This window comes from Leishmania braziliensis, chromosome 32 (genome assembly GCF_000002845.2).
Source record: "Leishmania braziliensis MHOM/BR/75/M2904 complete genome, chromosome 32".
NCBI lineage: Eukaryota > Euglenozoa > Kinetoplastea > Trypanosomatida > Trypanosomatidae > Leishmania > Leishmania braziliensis.
Window position 1 is genome coordinate 1558430 of NC_009324.2, and position 11600 is coordinate 1570029.

At 54.1% G+C, this 11600-nt stretch overlaps 3 protein-coding genes across 3 annotated transcripts; all 3 read left to right on the plus strand.

The window, feature by feature from the left end:
- Positions 1 to 951: 951 nt before the first annotated feature.
- LBRM_32_4210 (cyclic nucleotide-binding protein-like protein) lies at positions 952 to 3051 on the plus strand (the record flags this gene model as incomplete). Its single annotated transcript, XM_001567719.2, has 1 exon — positions 952 to 3051. The coding sequence occupies one exon, from the start codon at positions 952 to 954 to the stop codon at positions 3049 to 3051; it is 2100 nt and encodes a 699-aa protein (XP_001567769.1).
- Positions 3052 to 4334: 1283 nt separating this feature from the next.
- On the plus strand, positions 4335 to 4931 carry LBRM_32_4220 (conserved hypothetical protein; the record flags this gene model as incomplete). Its single annotated transcript, XM_001567720.1, has 1 exon — positions 4335 to 4931. The coding sequence occupies one exon, from the start codon at positions 4335 to 4337 to the stop codon at positions 4929 to 4931; it is 597 nt and encodes a 198-aa protein (XP_001567770.1).
- Positions 4932 to 9567: 4636 nt separating this feature from the next.
- On the plus strand, positions 9568 to 11301 carry LBRM_32_4230 (putative GIPL galf transferase; the record flags this gene model as incomplete). Its single annotated transcript, XM_001567721.2, has 1 exon — positions 9568 to 11301. One exon carries the CDS (start codon positions 9568 to 9570, stop codon positions 11299 to 11301), a length of 1734 nt encoding a protein of 577 aa, XP_001567771.2.
- Positions 11302 to 11600: the final 299 nt, after the last annotated feature.

The following is an 11600-nucleotide window of genomic DNA, read 5'->3' on the forward strand; positions in this document are numbered from 1 at the left end:
CCATGATGGGCAAGGTGCCAGCGTGGATCGAACATATCCCACACCCGGTCCTCGCTGCCTGCTGGTGTGGGGTGCCCGCGCCACCCCGATGAAGAGGCAGAGGGTGGCGATACACATGACGAGCGCGACTGTGAGGCGACCTGCGGGGCAAGGAGGGGTAGAGTTTAGGGCAGAGGTGCTCAGATGGCTGGGTCGGCGTATTGCTGTAACGCGTGTCTCGATGGCTGCTTCGCCCCACACCATGGGCCCTGTGGCGGGCACGGGAAGAGTTCAGGTGAGATTGTGCTCTATGATGTAGCATGCAAACCATGAAATGCAAAAAGGAAGGCTTTCTTTCAGTGCTTTGCTGTGGTGTGCTCTTGAGGTTTGCACGTCGCTCTCTCTCTCTCTTTGTGTAATTGTCAAGGCATTTGTGGCGCTTTTGTGTAGGCTGCCTGCACTTCAGGAAAAGCAATAGGAGTACAGCAATGCGAGCAATAAAAGGGCACTTCATGTGCGCCTTGCACCCCAAAAACAGTGAGGAAGACCACACTTCGTTTGTTGTGTGCCCTTTTCAAGACATATAAACGCACATACACTTGTGTGGTGGGAACATGCGTGCGCTTTGAGAGCTCCTCCGACACGAAGGACTTCTCTGTGTTGATTGTTTGCCTATGTGTGTATGGATAACGGTTCAACATACCTTTCACGTTCCTCCCTAGCACCACTGGTGATCCTCGTCCCGTTAATACCTCTGCCTTTCTTTCCCCTCCTCTTGATGTTTAGCAGGCAACTCGAATGTACTGCACCACACCCTTGGGCCGCCCTCTTTTGCGGACTGTGCGCTTCACCCGTTCACGCTCCACACAACCCCCACCCCCTGGTATGTCTGTTGTGTTTTTTGTGTTCACTTACGCTTTTCTCTTATTACGGCTTACAATTCGGTAACCGCGTTTCGCTTTGCCGCAAGTAATGGAGCCGCGCAAGAACACTTCGGTATTCTTGACCAGCCTTGTCTTCTATGATGAGCGAGGGCAGGATACCCAGGAGGAGAGGGATGACTCCGTCGGCTTTCTTGTTCCATTCCGTGTCCCCCCGATGCCGCGTTCCATCACTACACATCGCTATGTGTCACTGAATCTTCTGCCGAGCGGCAGAAGTGGCAACTCTCGCACGTTAATGAGCTGGGAAAAGCAGATAATCCTCGCTCGACTGCAGAAAAATGCCCCTCTCGACACAGAGGCCTTTCAGCGACGTTTGTCATGTACGAAAAGACGAAACGGTCGCCAGTGCATTCGCCAGGTGCTCGATAGGGCGGAGGAGGCGAAGCAGGCGGCGATAGTGGCGAGAGAGACGGCCTTTCTGCAGATAGAGGAGCGGCGAAAGTGTATCTTCTACAAGCATCAACATTTAGTGGAGATCAAGCGACGTGAGGAATCTCTGGATCGGGCGATAAGGTGGTCTACCATCGTCGTCTGTCATGTCTTCCTGGCAGCCCTCATGCAGGAACGGCGGGTACAGGAGGCGATGAACACTCTTAGCTTCTTAATGGCGCCAATGGTTCGGCGTTTTCTCGGGCTGCGTGCGAGGCGCAGGGAGACAGAACAGCTGACGCGCAGCCACCTTAGCGATATCCCATTCCCCTACCCACATATCATTCAGAGCATGAGCGGCACGTTCTTTGAGGGCTGGCCCTCGGTGCTGCTGGAGAAGTTAGTGGAGAAGGTGAAACCGTGCTACCTGCGTAAGGGAAGCTATCTGATGCATGAGGGTGATGTGGGTCGTGTTATGTACATGGTCACCCTGGGGGCCGTATCAATTGTGCTTCGCAAAAAGGGGCCCGACAAGCGCCGCACAAAGGACAATTCGATCGGCGTCCTACAGATCCAGGCACCGTGCTACGCAGGTGAGTTCGCGCTAGTGTGCAAAGAGCCGCGTTCGGCATCCATCATCTGCGAGACGGACATCGGTTACTGGGCTGTCTCGCCGGAGGACTACGAGGACGTGGTGAAGTACCTAAGTCCGGCGGTAGCCAGCAAGCAACGGGAGGCCACAGATGTGCGTCGTCGCCAGAACCTCCAACGCTTTTTTCCTCTGCACGTGGCTTTCCTGCGCAACTTCCCGTACTTTGCACAATTTAGCGACAACAGCCTTTTGCGGTTGATCGACAGCGTCGAACCGATTGTCTTGCACGACGGGGACTACCTCTTTCGAGAGGGCGAGATGAACTCCTCAACCTACTTTGTGCAAGACGGGGTGGCAGTCCTGCGCGATCACGAAGGCACTCAGCGAAAGGTCTTGAAGGGAAGCTGTGTTGGTGTTTTCGAGTGCTCCTGCGGCGTCAACGAGCCGAAGCGCAGCTCCATTGTGAGCGTCGACTACTGTGACATATGGCGTCTGAGTCGGGAGCCGCTCATCGAGATAGGCATGAGCGAGCCAGCAGCACTTCTGCACTGCCGTAGTGCGGCCAAGAGGGACCGGGCATCAGAGATGCACAAAGACAAGGTGGCGCTGCAATTCTTCCGGAAAGACCCGTACATGTCCTTCTGCTGCCCTGGCTCCACACTCGCCAACCTTTTTGAGGCGAGCACCCCGACCGTCTTCCTCAACGGTGAGCGCCTCGCGCTCATGGGGAAAACCTTGAATGCCGTGACAGTGGTCATGAGCGGTGTGCTCGACATTACCATGTCGAGGAACGCAGAGCATACAACTGTCAGAGTGCATGTGGCACCTAACGCCGTCAGCAATGCAACTCTTCGAAGCGCCAGCGCCCCATTCCGCGGTCTGAGTCGCGTCATTGGGGCATACGAGTTTGCCTCGTCGCTCTCTCAATATGTGTGCACTGTGACGAGTGTTGGGTTGACAGAGGCCTTCGTCATCGAGCGGGCACAGCTGGACACAAAGGTTCCTGTTGCCCTCCGTGGTATGATACACGACACTGTCAGCAGCAGGGAGTGTGTAAGTCGCGCTTACAAACTGGAGAATGCGGGCTTGCTGTACAACGACGAAGCCTTGAGTTTCGTACGGCTTTACAGAGAACTGCGAAACGCCGAGCGTGAAACGCGTAAGTGAGAATGTACATAGTTGCCATCCGGGACCCGTACCGGACTTCAGTCTGCAAATGAGCGAGAGCGTGATGGCCCTTTGCGCTCGTTACATCTGCTCTTGTTCTTCTGTCTTTTGTTTTCTCCTTTACCCTTATTGAATCACTGCCGTTGTGTGTAGTGCTCGTGCGTGCCACTAAACGCTCCTACACTCTCCATTCATTTAGTCGCCGCTTTTTTTCTTTCCTATTCGATTCTTTTCCCCTCGCTCCCCTTCGCTCCTTCTCTCCATGTCGTGCACGGCAGACGAAGCTTCTACTCGGATGCAAGAGGATGCCATTCCTCTTTTGCTTCTCTTTCTTGGCGTTGCTCTTGCTCTCCACGGTTTGGTCACCGCAGTATGTGCAAGTTGCCATTACCGATTCAGGTGGTCGTGCACGCTGTGCACAACTATGGGTAGACGCTTGTGCTTACTGGATTACTTTGAAATGGATGTGTTGTTCTCTTCCTTTGCTGCCTTTCTTCATTTCGGCAGCTCATTTTTGGTTGATCTGTTTTCATTGCTCCTTTGTGTGGCCTCTGCAGTTTGGGAGCTGCGCTCTCAATTCTACCCACGACAATGCACCCTAACGAGCACCAGTAATCCGTGTAGCGCTCAAGGATTCACCGTGAATGGAGATAGGTAGTAGTACCTCTTAGATCATGGTGAACGCCGATGTGGGCCACATGGTTCTCCTTGGTGATGATGTTCATCGCTCAGTACCCGACTCTTCCCACCTTACCGATCATCCACATCCATTGGGGTACGAACAGCTAGTGTAACCGAAGTGGACGCTGTGATTTGGTCACGGATGCTTCATTGTGCGCGCACGCCCGACGCACGCGTGATGACTCTGTCCGTTTCGCGGTGCGACTCACCTCTCTCCACGGAATGTCTCACTCCTAACCTCTGGGTGCATAAGGCAAGCCCTTCCCAACGAGCAAACACCCCCTTCCTCTCTCTCTATGTCTGACACACAAAAAGCCGCCTTGCCTCGCTAAGGCACTCAACGTTGCCGTCTCTTCATTGTTTCTTTTTTTTTTTTGTATTAGATGGACTGTGTCACCTCACGTGCAGCTGTCGGTGTCATCTATGCTGACGACAAGCCGACGCGCCGCGCTGTTTCCATCAGTTCCGTGGACTCAGAACCCCTCGTGCGAGCGGCCTCTGCGCGGTCTGTCGCCTCCTCTGCCTCAAATGATGGCGAATTCAGAGCACGGCGCGGCTGGCTTGTCCCCGATGGCGATGAAGTACTAATAGACGACAACACGATGGCTTGTGCAGCCCTTGTGCTCCCTCTCAGTCAGATTTCTGAGGCCCCAGTTGCGGTGGTCAGCACCACCTCTGCGGTGAGCCGCTCGTGTGTCGCAGAAGCCATTCCTGAGACACTCACGATGGACGTCGGAACGCGGCTGTGCCTCACAGACGGCACGCTCGTCGGCTATGTTTCCTCCGTCTTCGGACCGGTCAAGCAAGCCTTCTACGTGGTAAAGTCGACGCGTGAAGACTTTAGTGAGCTGATAGGGGCTCATCGCCTCGCGGAAGGAGTTGTGCTGCACTACGACCTTCTCCACCAAGAAATCATGTACGACCCCTTTGAGCAGTGCGACGTCGCCAAAGGCACAGATGCCAGCTACATCAACGATGAGGAGCTCCCCGAGCACGTCCGTCCCGACTTTTCCGATGACGAGAAGGAGACTGAGTGGAAGCGCCAAAAGCGGCACCGCGGCTGCGATAACGAAAGCATCAGCTCCGACGAGTCGAAGGAGGAGATCGAGTGGTCAAAGTTGCAGCTCGATGACGATGCCGTGGCGCATGGCGGTTCACATGTGGTGGTGCCACAGTGGATTCAAAGTGCTCCACGATGAACTGGGCACGGAAAACGAAGTGATAGCGGAATACGTAAGGCCGCGTAATGGCACTGACAGATTTTTCGCATGTGGTGCCGTGTACGATAACAACACGCACTCCCTCAATACTGATCTCATTTTTTTTTCACTTGGCACTTCGGCTCACCAAAACACGGATGTGGCGCGCTTTCGCTGGCTGAAAGGTGTGCTTTCCTTGGTGCGCGGGTGAGACACTCCAACGGCCTTGCTGCGTGCACACACGGACGTGTGTGACCAGGCGTCGCCGCTCTTCGTGAGACATCGGACACACAAGTCCATAGCTTCTCACTCTTCGCCCCTGCTTTCTTCTCTGGATAGATCCCTCTCGCGTCCAAAATGGGGGAGACAATCAAAGAGGATGTTCTATAAAGGTACATAGCCCGCCTCTTTTCTGTTCTATTCTTCTTCGGTTGTTGCGGTAATCACGTGTGGACTAACTGACCTCTACTCCTGTATGGTAGCGCTCATTCGTTTCCCACCATAATCGTGCGAACGAGAGGAAAAGGAGTACTTTTCGTATCAGCATCTGCGCATCGTGCTATGCTGCTTGATTATGAGTGTGGGGGGAGCCAATGTAAGTGACAGTTGCTTTATCTTCGTACCTGTCCGATACTGGGAGAGGAGAAAACGACAAATTGCCCGTACGAAGTGTGCAACGACCTGCATTACATCAGTGCTGATTCCCCAATGATCGCTGTGCCGCGCGGACGCACGCACCCCTGTCAATGACGCGCAGATTCAGGAGACTGTGGAATGCCCGTGCTTTCACAGCCACAGCGGGGCCGTTTCACTTGGCTACGAAGATGCGAACCTAGCAGACCAGACAGGCCTCGAAAAAGTCCTCGAGGAGGAGATTGAAATGGAAAGCTCCGGAGGCCACAACGGCCGCTCTGAAACAGGTTTGGCGATCCACTAACGCAAGACCTTCTATCAGGTACAGGCAACAGCAGCTGCTATGGCGTGTATCACGTCTCTGTACAACAGCCTGGAGATGAGAACAAAAAAAGTGATTCATGAGAGAACCAAGAACTGTTGGTAAGACTTTACCTCGGAGTGTGCCGGTGTAAATGATGGGCATCTCCTAAACCACCCGCGCAGCGTCGTCTGTATATTTGTGAGCCTGTAGGGGTAGTATGGCCTTTCCCCAGCACCGCAATGGAGCATACAGGCGGGATTACCGTGCAGGCAGTCGCCAAACAACAAAAACATTAGGGGCTGACCTGACTTGGGGCCGCTTCGCAAGGGAACGGCGTACGCAAGGAAAAGGGTGTGACTACTGTAGGTACATGGTGACACCGCTGACGAACTGGGCCCCTGAGCTCATAGAGGACTCACCTAAAATATTGAAGGTTCTCTGCTCGTACTCTATATGACGCCACCGCTGCCTTTCTGTCGAAGCGGAGCGTACATAGCCTTCATTCACGAACTCCAGCTGCCTGGTCAGTCGTGCCGGAGATCTTCAGACAGATGCACAATGCGGGAGATAAAATACATTCAGTCCGGGAACATTACAAACAATGCACTAGGCAGTTTCGATTGACCCGCAGATAGCCATCGGTGACCACAGTGTGTCCACAGAGTGGAATGTCAGGCCTTGGTTACTCGGTCATCAGAATGTTTGGTGAGTAGCTGAGGCGGCGTGCGATCGGTGAGGAGTGCCGATGGGCAGTGGGCAGCGCTGCATGCTGCCATCCGCCAAGGTCTGCACCTCAAAATTTACGGGTACAGCTGGTGGCCATGCTAGAGGGTTTCACCGCTCTAGACGTGACTCTATCCAGTAAAAACGTTTAACAGCTTCGCTTGCGCCTTCACCTCTGCTAAGACTCCACCAATCGTTGCCGATTTAGGATGGCCAATACGATGGTAGACAGTGGACGTGATAGGCTTGCGCTCCAGAAGTGACGTAGTCGCTTCTAATATATCTCATCAAGAAAATACCGAACAAGAAAAAATATGCGGCTGGCAAAGCTGTTGACAGAGGTGGTATATACGGCCTTGTCTTGCAAACGCTCGTGTCCAGGTGTATTTGTGTTACACAATGTGCTCGTACTCCCCTCAGCAGCGACTCTTCACTCCTCTGTCGCTAGGCTCCTAAAGGCAATGATCTCTATGCACTGTTCACCCTGTTCTTACTGCTGCTCACGTATGACCATACACAAAAAAACATCAGCCGCGACAGGAGGAGCTGCTTCACCGACCGCACTTCCTTGCAATGGAGAATGCGTGATACTTATCTGGTCCGCTGTCCACTTGACCGTGGGACCTGCCTAGACGTACTGTTACCTTCTCCCATCGCTATGTTGGTCCGTGTGTGTGTGTGTGTGTGTGTGTGTGTGTGTGTGTGACGTAACCAGCCACTAGAGAAGGACCCTGTTGCCGTCCGGAGAACCCCATACTACATTTGGGCATCAAGACCTCCTTTTACTACGAGCAAGTCCACCAAGGGACGCATACAACCACCATTCCCCTATCACCGTAGCACTACAGCTACGTGAAGGAACCCCGCCGACAAACACTCTTTGGCATTGTTCGACCACGCTCGATTTCCACTGCGTACAGTGCAGGGCAGGCCCAGGATCACACTTAACAGCGCCGCACCGCAGCAAGAGCAGAAGCTAGTAGGTCACCGCGCATCGTGGTCGAGTCGTCGGCTCGGCTCGCAGTGGGCTGGTGCGAATGTGGGTAGGACTGCAAGTCTCTGCGACACAGCACCAGTCTAGCCTGCCCCCGACCCCCAAGATTCTTCACAACCCGCCCCTGGGAAAGGCTACTGTTCAACTCTTCGCCTCCTCCACGGAACGTGGTCTTTGATACCGTGCACTACGGCGGCGAAGCATCACAGGGAAAGCACGTCATCTACACGCCCCCAAACGCCAGAAGACTGAGCACATCTTTTCCAGTCTTCACTATCACTCACCCGTCCTCCGGCATTCACAATGCAGTCCGAGTTGCTGCTTGGCAACTCTTTCAACCAGCAGGGCTACTCTTCCAGATGGGTTTCGCGCGTCAGCGATGTGCTTGTCCGCCGTGCTTACGTTGTGCACAGTGGGCTGAGCGTGGGTGCGCTATGCAGTGACTGACGGAGGTACGGCGAGGACCAAAGCTCTGCGGATGTCCTATACCGGGCTGAGTTCATGGACCATTCTTTGTTACCCTGATGCCAGGCTCAAACGACTGCCGTGAAGGTGAGCAATACGTTTTCTTATCCGAGTATGCTGAGTCTCTGCGAGCCCTTGTTGAAGCTGTTTTATCACCAGCGAATACCAAAAAAGGTAGTGTATAGTTCCCCACGCTACCTTCCCTGCACCAAGACGTCTGGAAATGCGTCAAGTTCTCCCATCGGAAGAGATACGATACAGCTGCGCGACCCTATCGACGGGCTACACTCGAAGTTTTGCCCCACCTTAGCACCCAGCACCCACTGCGTGTGTTTGCAGGGCATCGACAAACAATGATTTTACAGTGTTCCGTAGGCCACCGAGTCCGAAGTGAATGTTCATCGTCCACAACTTGCGCGGACATCACTAGTTTGTGAATAATGCTCTTCCACCTCCATGCCATTGGTGGTCATCTTTCCAGCTCCACCTTGCTAAGCTCTGTGCGCAGCTCCCGAGGCATTGCTAGGCGGCCGCAGAATGATGAAGAGGTCTGGCCACTGCCTGACTGTCACAAAATGGTGTCGAAGCACAACGTTGGCCAGGAATGGTCTAGCAAGTGCGAGCTCGCATGCGTCTTATGGCCCTGGTGCACGTGACTATTTTATGAAGTAGGCTTGTTTTTTCTTGCACTTCACTGCTTGATGGTGTGGAAAGCATGTCCTTTCATCCGTCGCGACAACAGAGTGCCGCCTGCCGCTCCCTCGGTGATGAGCCGCACAGCGAAACGCTATGGAGTTGTATCGCTTTTCAGTGGAGGCATCCGAATACCATTTGCCTCATGCTTCTGCTAGGGGATCTTCCTCAGTTCCTGACACCTACGTAGATGGCGGCATCCTGCGCCGTATGTTTCGTATGTGCTTTTCTGTTTGTTTTCAAAGTGTCTGTAGAGTGAATGAGGACTGTGAGAGGCATTGCCTTTGAAAGGCAATGCGGCACGGGCCTTGTACGCTGCTGCTTCTGCTTGTCATGTCCAGTACAATAGGACCCGTCTACCCACGTACAGCGACCCTGTCACTTTGAGGGAGTCAAGTGACTCTCAGTCCGCACGGCACTCATCAAATGCATCCCTCGCTGCATAGTACCGAGACTTCTGCCTTGCCTTTCAGCTCTTCCCTGCGTATCGCCCCACGAAGTGAAGCGATACAGCAACAAGCAGACGCGTCTTCTACGTGTACTTTTTATCCTTATCCCCGCTCTGTCCCCTTACCAACGAACGCGTTGCTCTGTCGATCACATCAGTATTCTTGCTCGCTGTAGGTGAGCGTACACAATTATCACTACATCCTCTATGGTAGCAGTTTGTGCGCCTCGTGAGCCTTTGATGTGGCTCCTAACTAGCCACCATACCGCAATTCGGTGAGACATACTTGCACATGCCGACACCCATTACTTTAGCTCGACAGACCCTGCTAGGCTGACTCTCGACGCACTCGTCACTGAGAAGATTACCCTACAGGATGGCGAAAAATGCTGCCGCGCAGGCGATGTGGAGCCGCCGCCCCTTTGTCACTTACGGAACACGGAGTCTTTTCCTGACTAGTCTTTTCTTATTTATGGCTCTAGGCGCGGTACTTCTTTTCGTCTTCAGTGAACCTATGATCACGCTGCTAGCAACACCGAATGCTGAGCTACCTAGTGATAAAATGAGCACTAACGTAACTCAAATGACGCATTCTGGCAGCAACTCGTCATTGCTGCATACCACACCAATACCCTACAACACAGCTGAGCTCTCCACTCTATGGCCTGAGCCTACGAGCACTCATCACGCTGGAGAGGACGGTCTGCCTCGTGAGGGCGAGACAATGAAGCCAGCAATTCACAACGATTCGCCGGAGATGAATCCGTGGAAAAAGATGCGCTTACCGACAGACTGGACGGTGTGCATTCGACGGAACCTGCAGTTGGACGACCACGGGCGGCCATTGTACGCGGTCAAGGCTATGGAGAACGCGATCCCGCTACTGATCACCCCACTGACAGGCGATGTGGAGTTCTTCCCGTTCTTTGTGTGCTCCATAGACGTCCCCGTGCGGTACCATTACGTGATTCAGAACGAGCGCAACTCGGAGACAACTGCGGTCATTGACAGGCTGCAGCGCCTCTTCGGTGAAAGCGGGCGGCTACTCATTGTGCGGAACAGGTACAACCGCGGGTACTCTGGGAGCATGAACCAAGGATTCGAGTGGGCGCTGAAGGAGCGGACGGAAGAGGAAGTGCCGTGGGTATTTGCGTGTGGCGTTGACGTGATCTTTGAGCGTGGTTTGCTTGCGACAATGGTACAAGTTGTCCAGGACAACACCCGCGGTGACGCTTCCATGCTCGCTGCACTGCGCGCGGAGGTGGAGTTAGAGGAGCGGCTGGTGCGTGAGGGTAACTACTCGTACTACGAGCGGTGGGTGCCGCGCGGGCGTCCGCTGAAGGTGCTGCGGAGCGGGTACCCCGGCGTACCGCTGAACGTCCGGACTGCGCCGCTGATGCCGGACCGCATCCGGTACATGGTTGGGGATGAGAACCGCAGGAGCGGAATTGTGACTGACGCTGAGCTGAAAGGGCGGTTCTTTGGGAATTACGTGGCAACTGTGACTCCTGTGCCATTTGCGCTGGGGACAATTGCGGTAACACGGCTAGCGCTTTCGGTCGTTGGATACTTTGACGAGAACTACTTCCCCGCATACATGGACGACATCGACTGGCGGTGGCGGCAATTCGCATATGGGTTCAAAACTCTTTATGCGCAGCCCAACGCCCCAGTGATCCGCTGGCACCATTACAATGCTGCGAATCTTCGTGGCAGTCCCTTCCAAGATCAGTACTTGAAGTACGACACCGAGGCCAACAACAGCCGCATCGCGTTCTCGCAGTATATTGCACGCTCCAAGCGCCAGTACGATAAACTCAAATATGGCCCACGTGACCTGATTGGTATATGGCATGAGTCTGTTCAGGAGGGTGAGTACAACTACACGTACTTCAACATATCGCGCTACCCTGCAGACACATGGGTGCTCGACGAGAGCGCGCGCCAGTGCATGTTTCGGCACACCTACAGCTACGAGACGCAGTCTTGGCAGAGGCCGAAAAACTGCGCGTACATGCCGCGGACGCTGGAGGAGAGTGGCATCCTTGGCGTAGACCAGCTGGAGGCCTACAAGATGATGGTCAATAAAAGCAAGATTGAGTACAGATGACCGCTGATGGTGAGCACCAAAACAAGTATGCAGTAGAACACGCCAGCTGGAGTTGTGTACTGCTGATCCATCGTATAGGTTCTTCATCTGATCTCCTACGTTTCATGTGCCCTCATACGCGAACAACGTCGAACACCTCAGCAGTGTATAAGGGTCCAGTACTCACTCCGTGTGGAGAAGGCACGTCGCCTCCTTCCCCTACCCATGCTAAGAGGGGGAAGCCACCTCTGCTGGTGACAGGGCCAAGCACGTACGACGCGCCTAGGTGAGAGCGACGTATCGCCACTGATGTCGGCGAT